Source organism: Puma concolor, chromosome C1 (genome assembly GCF_028749965.1).
Source record: "Puma concolor isolate L17-30 chromosome C1, mPumCon1.1.hap2, whole genome shotgun sequence".
Taxonomy (NCBI): domain Eukaryota; kingdom Metazoa; phylum Chordata; class Mammalia; order Carnivora; family Felidae; genus Puma; species Puma concolor.
The window spans coordinates 125,596,075-125,620,462 of NC_141674.1; the positions used below are offsets into that span (position 1 = coordinate 125,596,075).

General features: G+C 42.7%; 1 protein-coding gene across 6 annotated transcripts in view; it reads right to left on the reverse strand.

The window, feature by feature from the left end:
• NCKAP5 (NCK associated protein 5) overlaps window positions 1-24,388 on the reverse strand; it is a 993,237-nt gene that overhangs the window by 733,248 nt on the left and 235,601 nt on the right. Inside the window, exon 1 of one of the 6 annotated variants that reach the window (XM_086718454.1) lies at window positions 20,840-23,959. The exons of the other annotated variants lie outside the window; for them this stretch is intronic. Coding sequence (XP_086574580.1) covers window positions 20,840-20,890 — 51 coding nt within the window. The 5' untranslated portion in view covers window positions 20,891-23,959. Of the gene's footprint in view, window positions 1-20,839; window positions 23,960-24,388 lie in introns of those variants that run through there. 6 annotated transcript variants of the gene reach the window in all.

Genomic DNA, 24,388 nt, shown 5'->3' on the forward strand with positions numbered 1-24,388 from the left:
AAAAAAGAAACATCCTTATTTACTCATCTGGCCATATTTCTCTAAGAATTTCTAGTGAGTTGTGAGGGACCAAAAGATTATCTTAGTTGTGTTAGTAATTGGCCAGAGTTATGTTGTATATGCCAATGGAGGAAGATCTCCAAACCTAAGATGGCGTACTACTTATCTTTGAACAGTTTTGAAAATAAAATCATGGGGCGCCTGGGTGAATCAGTCGATTCAGCATCCAACTTCAGCTCAGGCCATGGTTTCATGGTTTGTGCATTCTAGCCCCGCATCAGGCTCTATGCTGACAACTCAGAGCCCGGAGCCTGCTTCACATTCTGTGTCTCCCTTTCTCTCTGTCCCTCCCCTGCTCACACTCTGGCTTCTCTCTCTCTCCCTTTCTTTCCTTCTCTCTTTCTCTCTCTCAAAAATAAATAAACATAAATTTTTTTTAAAAAAAATCATATCACAAAAACCAGCTAGTGATGTGATTTGTCAATTATGCTTCAGAGAGCTAAGAAAGTCCTAGGTTTTCACTAATAAAGTGGGTCTGTAAAAATTAATGTCTAAAACAAATAACGTAACACTAAGTTCATTAGGGTTAAGCCATTTGTTTTGTAAAGAAAGTGAGTAATGGATAATTAAAATGCCATGCATCACTGATTATTAGCGACAATTGGTATTTTCACAGCATTCAAAAAAATACAGAAATTGATTTAATTAAATTTACTTTAGCCAGTACCTCATAAGAGTAAAGTAAATGGCCTGTGGCGGATACATACGACCACATGGCATTATGAGTTATTTCTTATATGCGTCACTAAAAGTATTTCGTCTAGCCGCCAATGTTTTATTGAGTTTTTAAATATCTGAACGTCTAGCATTTAACACAAGCCTCTTGGTTCAAAACGACTATATTTCACATCCATGTGAAATGTATTAGATTTTCAGGAAAGTCCATATATTGATGTAATTCTAAGAACTCTAGGCTGACGTTAGCTTTAAAAGTGGGGGGTGCAAACTGGTTTTGTCAGCATGGCCCTTCCTGCCTCCTCCTATGCCACATGCTGTCCTCTCAAACATCCCCACTCAGGGCACAGTCCCTGTGATCCTCCTAGGACTCTTTCATCCCATTTCCACCAGCCTCAAAGTCCCCTCTGAATAAAATGGAACAAAGAGGGTTCCTGTCATTTCAGTTCATCCTTGTGTTCCTGTCAGAGGGTAAGAAAATGAAATTGCTTATCCAGTGTATTCCATCACTGAGCTCCCATGGGAGCCCTGGAGCTGGGCAGGGTGTGTGGAGAGGGGAGACCCCCGCCCCCTGGCAGACCTGAGCTAGTGACTGTCCTGCACGGGCCTCCCCCGGGGAACCAGCTTGCTCTGCACACTCAGGTGGCCGGGGGGGGGGGGGGGGGGGGGGGCTGCTTGATCTACGTTACCTGTTACCTTGAGTGCTCTGAATTGAATGAGTTAAGAGACTGGCTTTGGTTTTGTCAACATTCTGACCATGACTGGGGGAGAATGGGCATTTGGGCTCCCTGTCCCACTGAACTATTGAAGTAGAACCCCCAAATTGAGCAAGGTATAGCAAAAGCACAATAGCATGAAAAGCAATATGAGGAATTAAAGTTTTGTTACAGATTTCATTTTAAAAAGTTTTTTAATGTTTATTTATTTTAGCAGGGAGAGGGGCAGAGAGACAGAATCCCAAGCAGGCTCCACACAGTCATCATGGAGCCCAATGTGGGGCTCAATCCCACAAACCCGTGAGATCATGACCTGAGCCAAAAGAGTCAGATGCTTAACCAGCTAAGCCACCCATGTGCCCCCAGATTTCGTTTTATAAGCAGAAAAACTATACCACTCTATGCTTGTATTATGCAAAGGGACATTTGCCAATTGTTCTTTCTTGCAAATGACTGTCCTTCTCTCTTGACTTTTGGGATATTCATATATCCTTTATTTCAATAAATGATGTTACTAGCAGACGACCCCCTTGCCTTTCTCTCTCCAGCCATCATTTTTCCTCCTGGATTTCAAAACTCACTTTCAACTTGTTCCTTTTCTGTCAACTCTCCAACAGCATTTAAGTACTCAGATCATGCAGTGGAGGGATTCACTACCAATGGTCAGCCTTCCCACATTTGTCAGACCTAGATTCAAACATGATCTATCTACAAGGTCATGATCTAGCATGATCTACAAGAGCAAATAGAAAGTGACCACTGCCTACATTTCCTGTTTCTTATTCAAATAATATTCTTGTTTGTTATACTCCAGCTACACTTACCTCTATGTTTCTTAGCCATGTCAACTTCATTCCTACCTCAGTGCCTTTGCACTTGCTGCTTCCCCCTTCCTAGATCACACTTCTCCCAGATCTTTGAAGGCCTGCCTCCTTATTATTTTAGTATCTTTATTGTCATGTCGGTCTTAACTGCACCACCCCCCCACAAACCACCAATTCCCCCTTGGTCCTAACTGATCTTATCCCTCTGTTTAATTTCTTTCCTACCATACATCTTTCCCAGGTGTTCCTATACAGGTGTTTTAGTATAGTTCCTATACTAAAAGGAGCTATCTCTCCTTTTAGAGGTATAGCTCCATGGGAACAGTGGCTCGTCTCTCTTAACACTATATCCCAGTATCTACAACAGAACACAACACAGTAGGTATACATCTTTACTGAATTAATTAATGGCAGCTGTTTTTATAAGTTGTCTCTTTTGGTAAAATAGAAAACAGGCCATCCTTTGATAGTATCTAAGCTTTGGGGGAATAATTTAAACATCTATAAACTCCCTAATTTGAAGATCCACAGCTTTTTAAAAGCACCTTCTACAAAGCTCCAGCCTATTATCGTTTCTTGTCATGTTGGGATTTTACTTAATCACACATGTCATCAATAAATCAACAACAGCATCTCAAATTAGAAGCCTGATTTAACCTTTGAGTGAAGAGGGGATTTTAGGCAGTTTTACCTTAGTATTGATATAGTTATTCTCCTCTTTCCCAGATGAATGAGGACAATTTCCCTTCACTTAGCTACATTGATTTGCACTAAAAGAATGAATCATTCTGATGAGTCCTGAGGAGTTCTGGAGAAAGGCCACTTGTGAGAGAAGAGAAGAAGTGGGATGCCAGGGGAAGGGGTTGTGTGGGTAGCTAGAATGGAGCATAAAAACCCTGGAATCCCAAGTCAGAAGGGCCAAGCTATGACACAGGAGGAAAGAGACAGGGCTGGGAGGGCTTTCACCAAGCACCTCCCCATTCCACACTTTCCCTGAGGCTGGGTCTGCCTCATGTCCTTTTGGTACGGCCCCAATTTGTTCAACAACAACAAAAACTCTTAATAAAGATGGAAGGAAGAAAGGAGAGAGGGAGGGAAGGGGGAGAGAGAGAGAAAGACACTGAAAAACAGTAAAAGGAGTTTAATGGGGGAAAAGAGTTTAATGATTAATTAAGTTAATAAAAGATCAAAGTTGGGAATCTATTTGTGGCAGGAATGCAGACAGAGCTTTCTGCTGAGTAAACTCCATGCACGCAAAGGACTGGGCAGACACAGACCACACTGGTGTGTTCCCAGGGACACTGACCTAAGCCACACTGTAGCTCCTTCACCTTCACGCAAAGAAGCAAAGTCCATTTCAAGATCCACCTGGCCCTGCCTTCCAGGAGGATTTGCACTGTTCTTATCAACCAGACTCTTGTCTCTCCCACTGGAGGCAGGGGAGTCTTCAGTCTTTAGCACTATTTTTAACATGAACCCAACCTTTCTGACAACTCTCCTGAGTCCCCCTGTGTCTCAGATCCAACAAGAAGAACACTCAGAGAGTATTCCCCCAAATAGGAAAATGAGGCATTTCTGGGCCCCAGGTTCATACCAGACTCTAGCCACATCTGTTCTGCCAAACAAGTGAATTCATACAACACCAAATGAAAAGCACAGGAACCGAGTTTTATGATAAGAAATGCTTATCATAAAGAAATGCTTATTAAAGATGAAATAAGGGCTCCAGGAATTTTGCCTTAACTTGCAAGTAAGGAGATGCTATTGTTCAGGTGCTGATCAGTGGAGATTTTCAAGTTTTCTTAGAAGCACAAGTGTTTGCTCTCAGGATAACTACGTTGTTTTCCTTTAGGGCTTGTCTGTACACCATGAAAACAGAGAAACCAGTCTAATCCTGGTCCCAACTGTTGGCTTCTTTTAAAACCTTGAGTGGTTTGTAGTCCAAACCAGATTTGCCCAGTTTCCATTGAAGAAAAATCCATTTACCACAGCATTCAAAACAATTCAGCAAGCCTGGGAAGAAGATGGGCAAGAGATAGTGCTGGGGGCTGGGGCTGAGGCTGGGCGGGTGGGTGGGTGGGTGAGATGGAGGGGAGGCAAACAATCACATTCCCTGCACCCCTACACAGGATGGGGAGAACGAGGCAGTCCCCTTAATAGGCTGAGCCCAGGGCTCCTTTAGAAGAGCTCAGTGCCGGGGCGCCTGGGTGGCGCAGTCGGTTAAGCGTCCGACTTCAGCCAGGTCACGATCTCGCGGTCTGTGAGTTCGAGCCCCGCGTCAGGCTCTGGGCTGATGGCTCAGAGCCTGGAGCCTGTTTCCGATTCTGTGTCTCCCTCTCTCTCTGCCCCTCCCCCGTTCATGCTCTGTCTCTCTCTGTCCCAAAAATAAATAAACATTGAAAAAAAAAATTTAAAAAAAAAAAAAAGAAGAGCTCAGTGCCATGGGTACATCTGGGTGGCTCAGTCAGTTAAGCATCTGACTCTTGGTTTTGGCTCAGATCATTGTCTCACAATTCGTGGGTTCCAGCCCCACAATGGGCTCTGTGCTGGCAGTGAGGAATCTGCTTGGGATTCTCTCTCTCTGCCCGTACCACACTCATGCTTGCGTGCTCTCTCTCCTCAAAATAAATAAATAAACTTTAAAAAAGAAAAGGAAGAAAAGAAGAGGCCAATGCCATGAATGAGTGTGTCCCCAGCTCCCGAGCTGGCTGCTGTGAAATACACATCACACTGTGACTATTCTGAGAAAAGATACCCCATAAGTGCCATCCTGGACAGTGCAAAACACAGAGAACACTACAATTGATGCGCAACAAATTCTTCAACTTCAAATCATGTAACAACAAAACCAAAGTTTGGGGTTAGACAACAAATTTACACACACACACACACACACACACACACACACACACACACACTGTATACATACACAAGTGAGCCTGATTTTATAGTGATGTTTGAGAGGGGGAGATTACAGGGTATCAAGACTAGCCAGCATTAGGATAGGTGAGAACAGTCTCATAAGTCTTAGCTGCCCTAATTGGAGGGGATCTAGGCCAAAGAGAACCCAAAGGCAGATCATACCTATGTAACTGGGGTCACAGACTTCATGAGCTAGTCTACAGGTCTCATTTTCTAAGAGAAAAATCCAAGGGCCCAGAAAACTTAAGTAGTGTCCCTAGAGGTACACAGCCCATAGACCTTGTCTAAGTGTATTTTCCTCTCTTCTCACTGCTGAGTGGGGACAAAACACCTGACTGTAGGTGTGACCACAAAAAGGGGAGTCATGAAACCATTGGTCTCTCCTCTCCTGGAGGCATGGAGTCCAGTCAGTGCTGCCACAGAACAACAGGCCCACTATTCCTACTCGTACAATAGATTTGGGGATGGCCCAAAGTCTGTGCTCTCTTTGTGTGTAGTATATGTATTTTTTCAACTCAGTCTGAATGCTGCTCCACGGTAAACCTAAATGCTCTCTGAGGCACAAGTTATTTCTTCCTTCTAAGACTAAAAGCTCCCCAAGGCCAAGAACTATGCTTTTCACATCTCTGATTCATTCCCATCTTGCAAATGGATGGCAATTGACACATACTTGTTAATGCTTAAGGAACTGACTGTAATTGACATTCCATTGGTGACTAAGGGGACAGAGAGGCCTTGTCTAAGGCCTTGTCACTACCTTGGAGGGTGATAGATTATACTATCTGCTCATAATTCTCCTTTTCCTCCTACTCCTGCTGGTAGGACAAGTTCAAAGCACCTCCCACCACCAATGACTTTGGGCAGAAGTCACAGCCAGTTCCAAGCAGAGCCTTCTGGCCTGCTCCTCTTGTGTTTGTGCCTCTTCCAAGAGGTCAACATGCCCCTGCATAGCAGGGAGGATTGCTACTGCAGTCTGGGCTCTGGGACAAGGTAGATGGAACAGGCTCACCCTACAGGCTGGAGTCTAGCCTAGCCAAGCCTAGGAAGGACCCAGCAGAGCCATAGCAACCCCAAAGAATGACAAATAAATTTTGCTTATTGTAGCCATTGCATTTTTCTGGGTTGTTACCACAGCAAAACTTAATATATGGAATCTCTCTTGAAAGTAAATCTTCCATAGAGCCAGGGTGCTGTAAACTGTTTTCCACCAATCTGGTTGCACAAAACACAGAGGTCCTTTTTGGTAGATAATGACATCTATCAGACATCTATCAAAGAAGTCTGACCTTGCTACTAAGTTATATACAAAAAAAGCAAACCTAGATCAGATGCCCCTACACATATGTAAATATTTATTCAATAAACATGGATTAGCCAACAGGCATGAAAAAGGCCTTAGAACCTGTTGGGCAAGTACAAGGAAGCCCCACATCTAGGTCCTGGTTATGCCACTCTCACCACCTGTCATGAAAGGTTTTCTAGAGGCAGACACCAAACATCCCAGAGGCAGTATGCTATTATCCTTTTAGTAGACATTGAGCAATTATAACTATGCAAAGACATAGGAAACAAGATTTGGGGTGCCTGGGTGGCTCAATCAGTTAAGTGTTTGACTCTTGATTTCAGCTCAGGTCATGATCTCACTGTTGGTGAATTCGAGCCCCATGCTTGGGATTCTCTCTCTTTCCATCTCTCTCTGCCCCTCTCTTGCTCTCTCTCTCTCTCTCTCTTAAAATACATAAACCTTTAAAAAAAGGAAACAAGATTCAAGTGCCATCTCCAAAGGAGCAAGTGACAGGCCTTACTAGTCTTCAACCCTGTTTATGCTTCAGTGGTAAATCAAGAGAGAGAGAGAGAGAGAGAGAGAGAGAGAGAGAGAGAGATAGGGAGGTAAGCTTACAGAATACATATAACTAATATATATACAAATAGCTTACCCATATAGAGCAAATACTAATACCTTGAACTTCACCAATGAGATCATTTCTAACATTTGTCAAGCTAACTAGCAATTCACTAATTTCACAACCAGAAGCAAATTCTGATGTTCACAAAACCTCAGATATTAACAAATGGGTAGCTGGCTAAAATGCTTCTAGAAGCTTCCCCTGGAGTATGACTAACCACACCTGGCATGGGAATTCTCAGGAAATCTGACCGTCCCCTATGATGAAATTTAAACTAGCTAGCACATACTTAAAATCACACTGGTCTAAGGGTTTTGAAGTAAATTGTGAATATCATAACATGGAGATTACTCTCCCTGCTGCATCCTCCAAAGATATCCAGACTTCCATGCCCAGGGTTAGAATCCTCCCTGTTTGTGCCAGGTTGACCACAGAAACCAGCTTGGGGATTCATGCTTCAAGCCAAGATTGCAGAGAACAACATGAAATAAAGAAAAGAAACCGTAGGAGGCAGCTTTGACAATCTAAGCCCAAATAGTCAGGGTTCATGGCACTAAATCAAGTAGAGAAAGCACAAGGCAAGGAGCCACACAGTATATATAGACTTAGTGTCAGAGACCAGAATACACTGACATGCTACAGGCTGACTCAGACAGAATACTCCCTGTACTCCTCCTGCTGGGCAGCCAACAGAGGTCCGGGGGTACCTTGTCACACCATAATGTCCTGACATGCTGTTACAAACACAACATTTATGTCACAGTAAGTACAAGTACTCAACACCTTTCCTACCTCATTGGTCTTATAGAAATCATTCATTCTCTGACATTGACTGAGTACCTTCCTAGCCAGACGGTGCACCTGACATTACAGATACAACTTCAGACAGTCACAGACTTTGTCATAGAGAAGCTTTGAGCAGGGGTTTCTGAACCTGGGGCCCATGGCTAGGATCCATGGATGAACTTCAGTGGTCTATGGATGCTCTGAAAAGCAAGGCCCTCTGCATGTGTACTACTCTAGGAAAACCTACACTGCTCATCAGGTTCATAAAGGAGCCCATGACTCAAGAATGATGAAGAAATGTGTGTCCATGAGGAAGCTCATAAGAGATGACTTTATAATACGTGCATTTACTGGAGTGTCTGGGTGGCTCAGTCGCTTAAGCTTCCAACTGCACCTCAGGTCATGATCTTGCAGTTTGTGGGTTTGAGCCCCACATCGGGCCCTGTGCTGACAGCTCATAGCCTGGAGCCTGCTTCAAGTTCTGTGTCTCCCTCTTTCTCTGCCCCTCCCCCACTTGCACTCTGTCTGTCTCAAAAATAAATAAACATTAAAAAAATTTTTAGTATGTGCATTTACTCAGACTTTGCTATGGAAGATCAATCTATATGGCTGACCACATAAAAATAGACTTTTTAAAATCAAAATGTCCCCCAAAACTCTTAGACATAATAACTGGAATAAGGTAAAAACTTATTTAGGAAACATCCTTGTAACATAACTAATGACTAATAAAAGTGGTACTAGAGATTCTATAATAAAGCCAACTCCATCTTCTCCATTATAAAAGTCAATCACAGACCCAGTAAAGTGAGAGCCCAAGGCTGCTTTGAAACGTGACTCTATCCACAGGGTACTATAATGACTCTCAAGCCTCATTTTACCCTCCATTTGCCTCTTCATGTCAACTATGAAGTAGAATGGGCAGAATTTATATCCATAATTTAACAATCTACTGCACCTTGTTGGCTCCACTGGCCTAGAATATACATTAAAGTTAAGATAATCAATGTACAGGTAACAGGGGTATTTCCCTTTGAACTGTCCAAGCCTGTTCAGCAAGGAGTATGGCTAATGCCAATGAAATTCATGGACCAGGAAGTTATGTGATATTCACAGTGTCATTTCTATAATCCCTGCTACATCCCCATGTATTCCAGTTTGAGAAGCAAAGATTTAACCTCTGTGGAGTTCAGTTTCCTCCATATATTAAATGGGAATAATAATACCTAAATCAAAAGGTTCTTGGGAAGATGAAGTGTCACCTATAGGCTAAATCATATAATGTGATCAATCTGCCTGGTACTTAGCCGGTGCTCAGTAAGTATGAAGACCTATCTACACCCCAAACTTCCATCCACATATGTGCAAAGTTACGATCCCCAACATTGATGTGCAGCAGCAGCCTCATGGGGAATTTGTTAGAAATGCAAATTCTCGGGCCCACCACAGACTTACAGAATCTGAAACTCCAGGACTGAAGCCCAGTGACAGTGTATTACCAAGTGCTCCATATAGTTCTGACAGGTGCTGAAGCTGATGTAGAGGAGGAATCTCAATCATGGCTGTACACTAAAATCACCCAGGCTGCTTTTAAAAACTATTGATACTCAAATCTACCTCAGACTAAATCAGAATCCTAGGCACTGATCATTATTAAAAGGTCCCCAGGGGTAAAGTGACTTACTTTAAAGCACTCAAGGAAGACCCCTTCCCTCCCCTCCTATAGTCCATGACATGAGGGGTACTGGAAATCCCATCAATATAAAGTCCTCCCCTGGATATGGAGCTGCCATACCTGTGAGACCTTGGAAAAGTTTCCTACACTTCTCCTAGCCTCAGTTTCTTCACCTACAAAAGAGAGACAGTAACAATCCCTACCGCATATTACTGTTTTCAGATGTGAAAACTGAAGGGCAAAGCCTCTGTCATTTGCTGTGTCCCACAGAGCAGGATCAGGAAGAACAGGACCCAGTCTTTGCCACGTCCTCTCTGCTGCAGAGTCATGTATATCAGTGAGGGAAGGAGAGATACCTGGGATCATAGAGAAGGCTTTTGCCTTCTGAAAGGCAGGGCTGCCAGGTAATGGCTGGCATAATGAATGTGCCATCTGGGAAGGCAACGGCAGGGCTTGTGGGACGCAAGGGAAGGCATGTGGGGCAAAAAGAAGGATCATCAGAGGGAAGAAGAATGACTAGTGTGTGTGCCCAAGGATGGATGCACCACTCATTTTCACTGCGTTCAGTGGAGAGGCAGGCAGCGCTGGCTAGGACCCATGGAGACACAGCCTTCAGAGTCAAATTGAGGAAGGGCTTGGAGAAACCAGGGACAGTACAAAACAGAATAGGAAGAACACCTCTGCGCTCTCTGGTCTAAGTGAGATAAAGGGAGTGGGGACCCAAGCACAATTTAGCTCCTTTCTCCTAAAATTGATTTCTCTTGCTTGGTAAGGGAAGCATAAGCCCAATGATCCATTAATTCAACAGTGTGGGAGCCCAGAAACGAAGCACAGTTGACCCTTGAACAGTGTAAGTTTGAACTGCATGGATCTACTTATATGTGGAATTTTAAAAATAAGGTACAGTACTGTAAATGTATTTTCTCTTATGATTTGAACATTTTCTTTTCTCTAGCTTATTTTATTATAAAAATATGGCATGTAAAACTTTTAACATACAAAATGTGTTTTAATCGACTATGTATGTTCTCTCAGTAAGACTTCTGGCCAAGAGGAGACTATTTGTACTTAAGTTTTGGGGAGTCAAAAGTCATATACAGATTTTTGATCATACAGGGGGGTTGGCACCCCTGGCCCCATCTTGTTCAAGGATCAACTGTAGTTAATTCCAGGGAAATTTGACTTTGGGTTTATTTTCCCATTATTTCTATCCCCTTCTTCTTCCCCTGCTTCCTCCCTATGATATACACACACTTGAGAATCACCATTTCTGCTAGACGAGGAAGGTTATTGTCATCTGAGAAGGAGCTTCAAACTAAGTTTTATTATTCCTACCTCCAACTACTGTTCATGCACAATATTGAGGGGTCAAAAAATGGAGAGAAGGCAGCTGGCTTTGGACTGTGACCCACCAAAGGCCATAATGGTTACTGTGTGCTGAGGAAACACTAGGCTATGCCCCTTTTCTTCCCTGACATGTTCTTCCTGATTCTGAACTCCACATTCCAACGTTGGCAATGGTACTCAGAAGGCTTTGGTCTCCCTTGCTGTGCCTTCTTCTGGAGTAATGCCTCTTCCCACATTTTGTCATGGTGACCAGGAATGACCAGGAATGGCATTCCTGGACCAGGAATGACCAGGAACTATTTCTACACTTAGGTTGGAAAGGTGCCAAGGTCAGTGAGGACAATCAAGAAACACTCAGGGCAGTCTCCAGCTTCACTTATTACAAAACAGAAAGAAATCTAGAAGCATATTTCAACCCCAACACTCTGAGACTTTATTGGCATTTAAAAAAAAATACCATAGAGGCCTTAAAACCATTTACAATAGAAACTGGCTTTTTATGACAGATGTTGTAAAAACAAAACAACTCCAAAGTTGTAATCTCCAAATCGTGAATCACTTTATTTAAACAAATATTTGAGATTTCAAAATTCCAGCACAAATACTTTGGGTATACACCACCTTGAAGTGCTTGCTTTCAGTGTGTGTTGGGAGTTTAGGGGAGAAAAAGCAGGTGGGAGGGAATTTGAAGAAAGCAAGTATGAGATGGTTGTGAGTCCAGAGGGCCTGCAAGGACAGGCTTGCCTGAAGGACACAAGCAGAATCGACCAAGTTTAAGTGGAAACTGAGGAAAAAAGGTGCAAGTGTCAGAGAGAGCCCACACTGCACACACAGACAGGCAGGGAGGGAGTGGAATTCAGACCGAAAGACTGGAAAAGCATTCCGGAAGGAAGAGCTAGGAGAGGTTCACCTTCTAGTAAAGTTCTAAACAGCTTTTCTAGCTTCAGCAGTGGGGACCCAAAGAAAAGTATGGGCCGGTCTCCTAAATCTAGCAAGAGTGTAATACACAGAAGCTGCAAGCAGAGGTAGTAAGACAGTCCAATCCTGTCCATCAAATGTGCTCTGATTGGTCTGCACAAAGTTTAGCAATAACGAGCCAATAAGGTCAGTGTATTGGTTCCGTGTATTGGTGTCAATCTCCAGGTTGTGATCCCTGCTACCAGAGCATGCTAGATGTTACCATCAAGAGAAATAAGAGGAAAAGCATAGGGGATTTCTCTAGATTATTTCTACACCTGCATGCAAATCTACAATTACCTCAAAACAAAAAGTTTTTTTTTTTTTTTTAAATGAGCTAACCTTTACAAATCAGAAGAAATTTTATATAAAAATCTTCATTTCTAGCTGTTCTTGAAGAGTTATTAGATCTGGCAACACCAGGCCCACACCATGTTCCTGCAGTAACGTGTTATCCTATCATAACAGAGGAAGCAGAGTAGCATTGTATTCCCCAAGAAGGAAATGAAAATCTATGCTGTGCCCCATTCTGCACCAACCCTGCTTGACTTATTTATGTTATTGTTCCAGTCCCAATGGACACTAGATTTTTCCCATTCTTCTGTAAAGAGTGATGGAGTTGAAGGGTTGGTTGTTCAAAAGGTCATAAGAGTTTGTACAATTTGTCTGGAGTTTAGCACTGCATCATGAGTGAGAATACAAGGACACCTCACTGTCCTGGTTCCCTTGGGGCTGTGCACATAATAGGTATCATTACAGTATTCTTCTATAGTTGCAGAACCACTTACGATGGGTTCCAAGAAAAATCAATGCCGTACTAAATGTCATGCTATTGCAATTTCTGTCATAACTCAGAAGTCACATAAAACATAGTGAGTTCTTAAAGTCACAAATGCTCTAAAATTCTTACAAAATAAGCATTAGGTTAAGGCCTCACTTAACCAAAACTGAGAGGTATCAGGACACATACTTTAATTGGATCTCTTCATATATGCACACTCTGTGATTCAGAGACAGGCTGTCATTCCAAACTGAGTCTGCCTTCTGGTTTTCTGAGGTTAAAGCATTTTCCACATTGAAAACCTGTCCCCTTTGGTTTTCACATGGTAAATTGTTCAAGTGGAATCATTTACCCCAAGGGCAATGAAATGCTCCCATTATCACTAAGCAGCAAAGGGCAAAAGAGCCAAAGGGTAAAGACAGAGAGGAAAAATTGAGGTCATTCCTTGCTTCATGAAAAAAAAAAAAAAGGAATGACATCGATTCACATTTAGGCCCATCCTTGTGTTTATGAAACACAAATCCTTCCTCGGCTCAATATAACGCCTATCTCTCTACCACCTTGCCCCCACCATGTACATCATGCTCAGATGCCACAATTCTTTCTGGCTAGGCCATTCTAATAATGATGCTGTCACAATTTCAGCTATAAAAATCAGATTTCCTCTGTAAGAAGTCTATTAGGGCCGCAAATGGGGACAAAGCATGATATTTTTACATGTTCTTTAATACACGAGTTAACTTATCAAGAGAGTTAAATTGCATTTAAAATTCAGGGACAGATGTAGGCCCTGGCTAATGGTCCCTCAAGTGGCCTGGTGTGTCAGGGACTCACTGATAGGTTTCTCTCATTCCTCTCCGGTGTTGAACTCTGACCCGCAATATGTTCCCTTTATGCTTAGCCGTTTCCCAAATCAGTAAATACACAGAGCAAGCTGCTTCTCTCCACTACATCCTCAGATTTACTCAGTTTGGTTACACGGGTTAATTCACTCCTGCAGTCCCCACTGATGCAACCTCACTTCATACTGGCAAAAGTGGGTTATTCATGTTGCCACTAGGACTGTGTCCCAGCCAAAGAGACTGTGTATCTGGAGTTCCTTGCAAAATGCCAGAAGTCTGTGAGTTGGCGGTGGCCAGGGGCTGCTGACGCGACCACAGCTCGTGCATTTGCGAAATTAAATTATAAATGGGAGGCGCTCCCTCCGCTAGTCTGAAAGTAATGGCTACGACATGCAAACCCAATCATTGTAGATGAAATATGGAACTGGTCTGCACTGTGTGGGGCATCAACTGAACCCTGCCATAAGGCATCTGGTGGGGCCATGGGTCCCCTCCAAGTTTTCCTGTGTGTGACAGCCAGCTGGCAGAGCAGCTGCAGGCCAGTTTACTCTGGGTCCAGCTGACCATCCCCCTCAGACAATCCATTGAAAGGTCAGAGGGGCTTTGGCTCTTGCTTTGAACAAGTGTTGTTTGCTCACCAGGGGTTCCATTGACCACAGGGCAACAGGACATGCAAATAATTTGCAACTTCCTTAATTAAGGTAAACTCTTAATTCCCAAAATAGAGCTTTACCTCAAAATGGGATTTTTATTTCTTTCTCAAATATTTTGTTGTAGCCACACATCCCTTGTCTGTATACAAAGACTTTTTTTTTTTTTTTTTGAGGCTTTTGGGGCAAAAAAAAGGACAAAACTATTTTTCTTTTTTTTTTTTTTTTTTTTCCATTTTTGAAGTGCATCACTTATTCTGAATGGATATACAGTCCTAGATACAGGTGCAGACAGCAATCAAGTATGGTTTTGATTCCCAGAGACGAATTTATCTGAGCAAAAGTAAAACATCACTGTGAGTGGTAGTGGTAAATCGAAAGCAACTTGGTTGGATTTTGAGAATCAGTGAGTTATACCAATAGTCACAGTGAATGAAATATTTCTATTCCTCATTTAGTGTCAGTCCTCTCTGCTGCTAAGAGATCTTAGGTTTCTGTTTGGCTTGGAGAAATCTCAGGTCTCCCCTACGTCTTCATGATGTGGCAGGTTACTACACATAAAACAAGTAACTGGACAATGCCATCCTCTGTGCCAGGGGCCTCATGGGACCCTGGCTCCAGTGGGAAACGGGACAGATGAGGTCCCTTCTTTCCCAGAATGAAATCAGGACACATCTTATTCCAGTCCTCCTTTCCTAGCAAATCCACGTGTTCTGTTTTCTGAAACAGGCTCAGTAGAGACACCTTTTGGATGTGTTTGTCAGAAATCACATATCAGACTATAGAGAAAAAAACATTTACTCTGGAACAACTTTTTCACATTTGAGAAAGTCTCAGTATTTGAGAATTTGGCACCTTTCGAAGGGGAGAGAAGCCATCCTCTGTGCTGCCTTGATGAGAACAATCCCGGCAAATGGACACCCTGGGCTTCTGAGAATGGCCTGGCTATGACTGAAAGATGCGAGTCCCCCTCTACTGTTAAATTGGATTTGCAGGGGAAAAGGTCTAGTGCCCAACCTAGCATTGAAAAGAATCGGTTTGGGCATTATCCAAACAAGTTCATTGGGTATCATGTTGAAACAGCCACACTCCGCAGGATGTTTATTAGCTGTTTTTTTCTGTTTTTGTCACTCAATAGGATTTCAGCTCGGCCCAGACTACCCATTCTATGCTTGTGTGAGAAACCTCTAAGGACCCAAGATCAAAGGGGCTTATGCTGGAGAAAACTCTATTTCTAAAGCAACATGCGACTTTCCAAGTTTAGGAAAAACAGGCCTCCAAGTGCAGCATCTTTTTATTTTACAAAACCCTTCTCTGCCAAACATGTGCGTTTGCATGCATCTAAGCGTGGGTCAATGTTTAGAATGAGAGTAAGAAATGCAAGTTTCAGTGAACGGGTTGCCAGATACTCTGCTTTAAAAATGTTGCTTAAAATGAAAACCACTTTTCTTCTCACACTTTAATATGAATAATGAAAATATCTTTCTTTTTGTCCCAGAGAGTATATTTTAAAATACAAAAAAAAAAAAAAAAAAAGTAGCATTTTGTTTTGTTTCTTTTAAGGGAGCACATTCTCTTCCATTTGACTCATCTGGTTTTTCCAATTATTGGCCCCTGATCATTGGCACTTTGCTGGGATCAGCCCCAGAGGAGCCAGAAGGGCCAGTTCTTCCAGTATCTCATGATTTGTGACAACCCCAAAAGGCGATTTCCCATTAGCCTCCAACTGCCTTTCCCCCTCCCCCGCTCCCCTGCTCCCCTGCTCCCTGACAGAAGGCACACACCTCTCTCCCAGGAGGTGAGCTTGTGGCACTCCTAAAGATGTCACAGCATGGAATCAACCCCGGACGCTCTTTCTCAGGTTGATTCCGCGAGCTCAGGAAGTCAGCCTGCCAACCAGCCAGCAAAGTGCCCGGTCAGTGGCAGGTGTCCTTCCAGCAGAGAGCTCACGCCTCTGCGCACTTTGTGGGAAACATGCTAATCCGAGGGGTTGGGACAGGAGCTCCGGGCTTTGTGACCTCTCATTTGAGAGGCCTCAGTGCACTGTTTACAAGATGGAGCTATTGTCCTCCATGCCTTCAATGGGAGGATCCAGAGGACCACAATGTAGATCAAAGGATAGCAAAATAGGACCTGGGAGCAAAGGCTGAATCATCCCGGCATTATTTTGCCTGGAGAAGAGAAGGCTGGAGATGGAATATGGGTTGAATAGACCAGCACGGCAGAGGGCTATTAATGTCGTCAATGCAGCCAGCTGTTCAGCACTTTCAGTGAGAAGAAAAGGAGCAGGAGGGAATGAATGTCAACCGCAATGAGAGAAATTTGTCTGAAACTTGTAACAACAACAACAAAAAATTCAAACAATGGGGGTTGTGATAAATGCTAAGCTGTGACGGGGAAATACACTGTTTACTTTAAAACTAAGACGTCTCAGTCAAGAGTTTCAAAGGCAAACTTGCCTGAATGCAAGGAGCAGACAGGAAGAAACTTGGAGGCTCACTTCACTTAAATACAGGCAACATATGACTTGGGCCTTTACCAACTGCTCCCTACAGCTGACATTTTCTCAGAGGACAGTGTTACAAGCTACTACCTGGGACTTCTCCGCCCTTGCTTTAGCGATTTATTTAGCTGAGGCAGAAACCATCAGTGCAGCCAAGTGACCGACAAGTACGGTGGGTGATGGGCATCCTGACTTCAGTTCTGCAGCTCATCACTCCACACCGTGAACGAGCACTGCACCTCAGTCTCATGAACTGTCAAATGGGAACAGCAAATTAATAAAAGGAATGAAAAGTACAGCAAACCCAAGTGTGTGGTACTTGGACTGCTCAGACCTCAGGGCTACTCCCAAACAGAGAAATATGCGGCTCTTCTATAACTGTTTTTATTTTTTTTATTATTATTTATATATTTAATTTTATCTTTTTAATTTATCATCAAGTTAGCTAACATACAGTGTCTATAGTGCGCTCTTGGTTTCGGGGGTAGGTTCCCATGATTCATCGCTTACATACAACACCCAGTGCTCATCCCACCAAGTGCCCTTGTCAATGCCCATCACCCATTTTCCCCTTTCTCCTGCCCGCCCCCTTTTAGTACCGTTTTAGGTTACTCCCACACCAGCCTCTTGTGAGAGAAATGAAGAAGAATTCGAAGAGCAGTGAACTCAAGAGCACAGCTCAAGCTGGTATCCAGGCTGTGATTTCCCGCAGTCTGCAACCCAGCATCAAGGCACCACTGCGTGGCACCCACCAGGGCAAGGCAGACACATAGTGCTTTCATTACTGGGGCTGCGGTCTTGGCCACGTTTGGGCATCTTGACTGGAAACATTTTGCCATGAAATCCTCAAATATCAGAACTAGAGAACTCCATTGCCCTTGGTACTTGTAACAGGTAGGTTTTAAATAAATAAAAAATAGACAAAGTGTTCAACACAGTAATAAGGTGATGCATTTTTTTTTTTTTTTTTTTTTAGCCCTATGAGTTCAGGCTGAGGACATATTTGGTCACAATGAAAGAAAATAAAACTTGTCCACCTAGAATTCTATTCACAGAGGAAATATCCTTCCAGAATGAAGGTAAAATAAAGGACCTTTTCAGCCAAAAGTTGGGAGATCCCAAAAGCTGGGAGAAGACCCACACTGTAAGAGGGGTAAAGGAGGCTACTTAGAATGCCTTCTGCCTTGTAAGTATGTTGTCAGTTGGAACACTAGGTTTCTGTCCATAATATATTCCACATAATGTGTCAGAGACAGAACCCTGAACTGGGACTGTCCTTATGCAAGCCTGGAACATTAGAGATGAAAAGGCCAACTGAGCTCATTTCATCAAACCCCCTTATCTTCCAAATAGGAAACAGAGGGTCAGACAAATGGGGACAAACCAAGAATAATGCAGTCATTGGAGGGACGACATGGAAATTAGCCCCCAGATTTTATGGTCACCAAGTAATATGCTTTACCTCACTTGAAAGGCCACAAACTGATCCCCAGTGGGGCCAATGTGATTCACAGATGTATTTCATTTGGACCAAAAGTGGGTTTAAAAAATTAAAATTAGTTGCTTTAAAAAACGAGAAGACATTGCCACGTAAGCTCAAGTACCTACATGAGCGCAATCAACTCAAGTTCCAATGTTTTCTGCCCCTTTTATACAGGATACATACTCTCTGGTTTGCCACAGTCACCCCCACTCCTAATGACTCCACAACAATAAGGCCATGGGTGACTTTCTATGACTCGCTGCACTCCCAGAGTTGCTTAGCTCAGACACGTATTTCATTTATTTACCTCATTTCCCTGGGCCATTTGAACATTTGATTTTGCAACCCCTTCCCTTCCATATGCTGCTTCTATTTTCCTAAGCAGTAAAACCATTCATGATTTTTTTTTTTTTTTGCAAACAAAAAGCGTGTTTATATGCATGCCTGGCACACACTTGACCCTATAGTGATTATGTATATAGAACTCAAGACATATAAAAGTTCACATAAGCTGGTACAGGAAGCTGGTTTATTTGATCCACTTTTACAGAAGACTTTAAACAGTGCTAAAGACTCATTTGTTGTAGAACAACATTCTGAAGGAGAGACATGAGCATTTTGCCATTTCCCTTAACTTCTGCAGGGGAAAATGTGGCCTACCCCAGTATTTTCTATTGCACTCTCTCACAATTCCTCAGGAAGATGGGGTGGGAGAACCTAGTTTTACAACCATATTAAAAAGATAAGATAGGAGCACCTGGGTAGCTTAGTCGGTTAAGCATCGACTTCAGCTCAGGTCATGATCTCACGGTTCATGGGTTTGAGTCCCGTGTCGAGCACTGTGCTGACAGCTGGGAGCCTGGAGCCTACTTCGGAGTCTGTATCTCCATCTCTCTCTGCCCCTCTCCCCCACTCATGTGTTCTCTCTCTCAAAAATAAATAGTAAACATTAAAAAAAGATAAGATAGACACATCTGTCCACACAAAGTCTGCTACATGAATTTCATAGTAGCACTATTTGTAACAGCCCCAAAGTAGAAATAATCTAAATATGCACCAAGTGATGAATAGATAAATCAGATGTTGTATCTCCATACAATGGAATATTATTTGGCAATAAAAAATGCTACCACATGGATGAACCTTGAAAATATCATGATGAGTGAAAAAGTAGACACGAAAGATAATATACTATAATTCTACTTTTACGAACTGTCCAGAACAGCGAAAATCTATAGGGACAGAAAAGAGATCAGTGTTGTCTAAAACTGGGGACACTGAGAGGAAACGAGGAGTAACCACTAGCACATATGCAGTTTCTTTTTATGATGAGAGAATGTTTCAAAATAGGTAGTGGTGATGGCTGCACGACTCTGCGAATATCCTAAAAACTACTGAATGGCACACTTTTTTCAATTTTTTTTTTAACGTTTATTCATTTTTGAGAGACAAAGAGACAGAGCATGAGCAGGGGAAGGGCAGAGAGAAACACAGAATCTGAAGCAGGCTGCAAGCTCCGAGCTGTTAGCACAGAGCCCAACGTGGGGCTCGAACCCACAAACCGTGAGATCATGACCTGAGCTCAAGTCGGATGCTCAACCGACAGAGCCACCCAGGCGCCCCCAATAGCACACTTTTAATGGGTGGGTATGAGAGTATGTGAATTGTATCTCAATAAAGCTGTTATCCAAAAAGAGATAAATGAAAATAAGCCTTTTGAAGTTGGGGAAGGGAAGCTGATATTTTGGATGGAATTGCTCCAGACCAGGCAGACTCCAGTGTGGCTTTATATGTCTTATTTCATTCAAGCCTCACAGCAACCAGTCAGGTGGCTTCGTTCCACCCATTTCACAGATGAAGAAATACAGACCCCTGGAGATTAAGCTGCCTCGGTCACTTGCTAAGCTGAGATTTGAACCCATGTCGGCCACCCAGAATTTTCTCCTTCCCTAAAAGACAAGTGAAGGTACTAAAAAGAAACTACTTGCCTTGGCTGTTTCTTCATGCTGCCTGTAACTATTTAATTATGAGCAGGACACCAGCTTTTCTTTGCTTAAAAACTAACCTGAGATATTTCAACTGATTAAAGTGTTTCTAAAATCAAATAAGGTGTTTTTCTCAAGGTGACCCATATCCCTTCCTGAATGCAAAGCCAGACCTGCTTAAACCATTGCTCTGACTGCTGTCTGTTGGCATTTTCTCACTACCCAATATTCTCCTTGAACTCACCTCTGCTTGCTCTCTCATTTGATATGAGAGCTAAAAACACTGCCTAATGTATGTCTCCCTCCAGTCCCACTCCTGCATATACAAAGCAGCATCCAGGTAGCACGGCACACGTTCATGACCTCCTAATCCTATCGCTATGCATGCCTCTAATCGTTAGCATCAAAGAACACTCACAAATGAATTCATATAGACAAAGTCCTCAACTAAGCATTCCAAAGGCATGCACCAGCATCCAACCCCAATCACTTTAAGAGCTTGTGTGAAAGCACCAATCATTTGGGAACGTGCTAAGGTGGGGTGAGAGGAGATAGATTCAAACAGAACTCATGTTCCTTGCCTTAAATGAGGATCATTCTAAGCTGCACAAGAATGGGCGGCCAGCAGAGTGTCTGGGATGCCAGCCATCTCTGAGCCACAGGCACGGAGTCTGCATTTACTCATATCACAACCCATTATTTTCCCAGCCAGGCTCCCAACCTTACCTCTACTGAAGCAGAAGCCAAGTGAACCAGCGAATGACCTTCCTGGGTCATCAGGACCACTGCAGCCACTCAGTTTGGCTCCTTACCACCTCAGCTCTTTGATCTGACAGCCACAGTCAAACCTTCCTTTCCTCTTTCTGAACATTCCCAGTATGCTTCCTCCTGCCTGTCAATATTTAACTACCCTGTCAAGTTACATTACATCACCTGCACTAAATCCTACCCCAGCGATAGCTAAAGGGTGTGCCTGTTTGATTTAATTCAACTATTCTTTATCAAGAGCCTTCCATTCATTCATTTCTTTCAACATGCATTGAGCACTTACTGCATTTGGCACTGGAGATACAAAAGTGAAAGATCCGATCCCCAGAGCCTGCTTGGAGAGACAGACAAGACAGTGTGGTGTGTGCTATGATGCTGAAGCACAGAGCACAGGACTGTCTTCCATTATAGGCTGGCTGTTGAGAGATGCAGTGAATGGGACCAGAGAGTTCCTAAAGATGGCGGCACTCAGGGAGACCTCTCTGATGGCCCAAACTAGATCTGAGAAGTCACAAGGATGAATGCCTGGCCTGGGTCCTCAAGGAGCTTAAATTCAACACAAGGAGATCTGTCATTCTACAGGCTGGCAGTGACTTACATAAGTGCCACAGGAAAATTCAGAATATAAAAACAAACAGGATAGCCATTTCCTATATTTTCTTGATGAGTCTGATCATCAGCCATTTCTAAGACTAAATATTTGAAAAAGGTGTCTCAAGAGAGAAAACTGACTCCAGCCAGTAGACCCTTTAGTGTTGTAAATATGAGTGATTCCTGAGATCTCTGGAATAGCAGATAAACCTAGTTAGTAAAGGAGATTGCTGCGACCCATTTTCAAGACCAGGGAAACAAGAATTCAGGTAAGAGAGTAACATTTTTCCCTGGCCAAAGGAATTAATGTGGGACAAAATGGCTTGGCCACAGGTAAACCAAGATCTGTTACATACCCTTCTAATGGCTCCATGACTTTTCCAACACAAAATTTCCTGACATTTTACATAATATAGACAGACCTGCAGAGCCACTGAGTACTACTAAACTGTGGTCTTTAACTCCATCTGGGATCAGAAGACTCAAAAGCTACTCACTTTGGGATTTTTTTCAAAGTTTGAGTTTACCATCCAAGCACAGCTCACAAATATGCCCCACACAGTCTTTTTTCTACCAAATCTTACTGTAGCTTCAGGCTCCAGAGAACAAAGTCCCCCATGTATGTATGAACAGTCAAAGGATCCCGCCACTGGGGAGCCTAAGAGGCTGCCATGGAAAGTACTGGAATATGTGAATTGCAAACTACAGCTCGGCAATCTCAATATATCTAATTTGGGATATGTTCCAAGCTCAAGAGCATCTCTGCATGGAAGCAGTTCTATTAGTCAGTTTCTCAGGTAATTTTCCAGGTCCACATGTACACTTACTTCTCCAAGAGTTTCGAAGGCAAACATTTACAGTCTGTTGTTGCAATATTTTACTACAAGGTATTTAGGGTTTTGACAAATACTAACTGACATTGCCACCATTCCAGTGAAAACTGATGACCCGTATCTAATGCCCACTACTTGGTTGTGGCTGAAGACATTTTTTAGTGAGTTACTGATTTTAAGCAGAACACTGCTCCAGACCCCTCTTTTACAGTCTGGAAGAACAGTTTGATTTCAGCCTTTAATAAATCCACACTGCATGTTGAATCATCACAAAACTGAAGTTTTGCCACACTCAAGATTGTTTTTTAAATCAAGACTTTCTCAGACCCTTTTTTTTTTTTTTTTTGCTTAATAACACACAACACACTTGGCATTAGAAATATTATACATTATTAATGGAACAATTGTTACCACTAATTGCCAAATGCCCAGGGATTTCTGGATCCAATTAGAATGGATTTGTGTCATTTATCTTGCAATCGCACTAGAAGGAGGAGGTACTATATGGCCTTTGTTTGTTTTTTATAGGCAATTCTAGCACACGTGAGGTAAATGTTTCAAATAATATTAATATCATAGGTAGTAAGAGAACTAAAATTCCATGGAGAGTAACCAGCAATTGTGACTAATGTTGCCACATGTAAACCATGAAGAAATTCAGCTTTCAAAAGATAGAATTTTGAAAATATATCTGGTTTATCTCTGGGGTATACAGCTTTACAAAATTGAAGAAAGAGAAGTTTTCAGGTTTTTGTTTTTAATAAGTCATCTTAAGGAGAAGTTCCAAAATAAAACTAATCACTCAAAATCCAATTTAATACGCATTGGGTTTAGAGAGCGAGCAGCACTGTGTACCCACCATGAGTACAGATAAAGAACTTGAAGCCTCAGGCAATATTACATGACCCTGGGCAACCCACTACGTCCCCGTGATAAGGGTCTAAGCCTGCTTACCTCTTAAAAGGAGTAATTAAGGAAAAATGATTTTTGTTTAAGCTACACACCAATACTGTCGCAGGGAGTATTGTGCCTTTTCTAAAAATGTTTATTTACTTTGAGAGAGAGAGATAGAGAGCAAGCAGGGGAGGGGCAGAGAGAGAGAGGGAGACAGAGAATCTGAAGCAGGGTCCACAGTGTCAATGCAGAGCCCGAGACGGGGCTTGAAGTCACGAACCTTGAGATCATAACTGAGAGATGCTGAATGCTTAATCAACTGGGCCACCCAGGCACCCTGAGGAATACTGTGACTTTTAAACACTTTGGGAGCACAAGATGTGTTCTAGGTCACAAAAGAGTTCTTCTAATGCCACTATTAACTGTCAGAGTGTCCCCACACTGAGGCATTCCCTGAGAAGCACAGCTTGGAGTGCTGCAACCAGGAAGTCTTGGGAAGACTATGGGTTGACCACTCCACAAGCTCTATCTCACGTCATGTTAGAACTTCATCTTGGTCATATTGTTTCGCATCTTGTCTGAGCCAACAAATTCTGATTCTCCAAAATTCAGTTGATTTTTTGAAATAAATATTTATAGCTAAGCCTAATAAATAATACAGATTTTCAAGTTGTTTGAAACTTGAAACACCTATTCACGGTGTTGGGGCACCTGGATGGCTTAGTTGGTTAAAGTGTCCGCCTTTGGTTCAGGTCGTGATCTCACTGCTCTAGGGTTTGAGCCCCCGACAGCTCGGAGCCTGGAGCCTGTTTTGGATTCTGTATCTCCCTCTCTCTCTACCCCTCCCCGACTCATACTCTGTCTCTCTCTCTCTCAAAAATAAATAAACATTAAAAAAAATCCATTAAAAAAATGAAACATTATCAATTACAGAGATTTTTTTTGAGGGGCTCAGGAACTAAATACAAAAACAAACTCAAAAAAAAATTTTTTTTCAGAAGGACTTCATGTCCTTGCTACTCAAAGTGTGGTCCACAGGATTAGCAATATTCCCAGTACTGGAACTTGTTAGATCTGTATAAGCCTGACCCACCCCAGACCTCCTGGGTCAGAATCTGCATTTCTATAAAAATCCCTGAGTGGCTCTGAGGCAGAAGCCAGTTTGAGAAGCCTTGTTTTAGAATGTGTT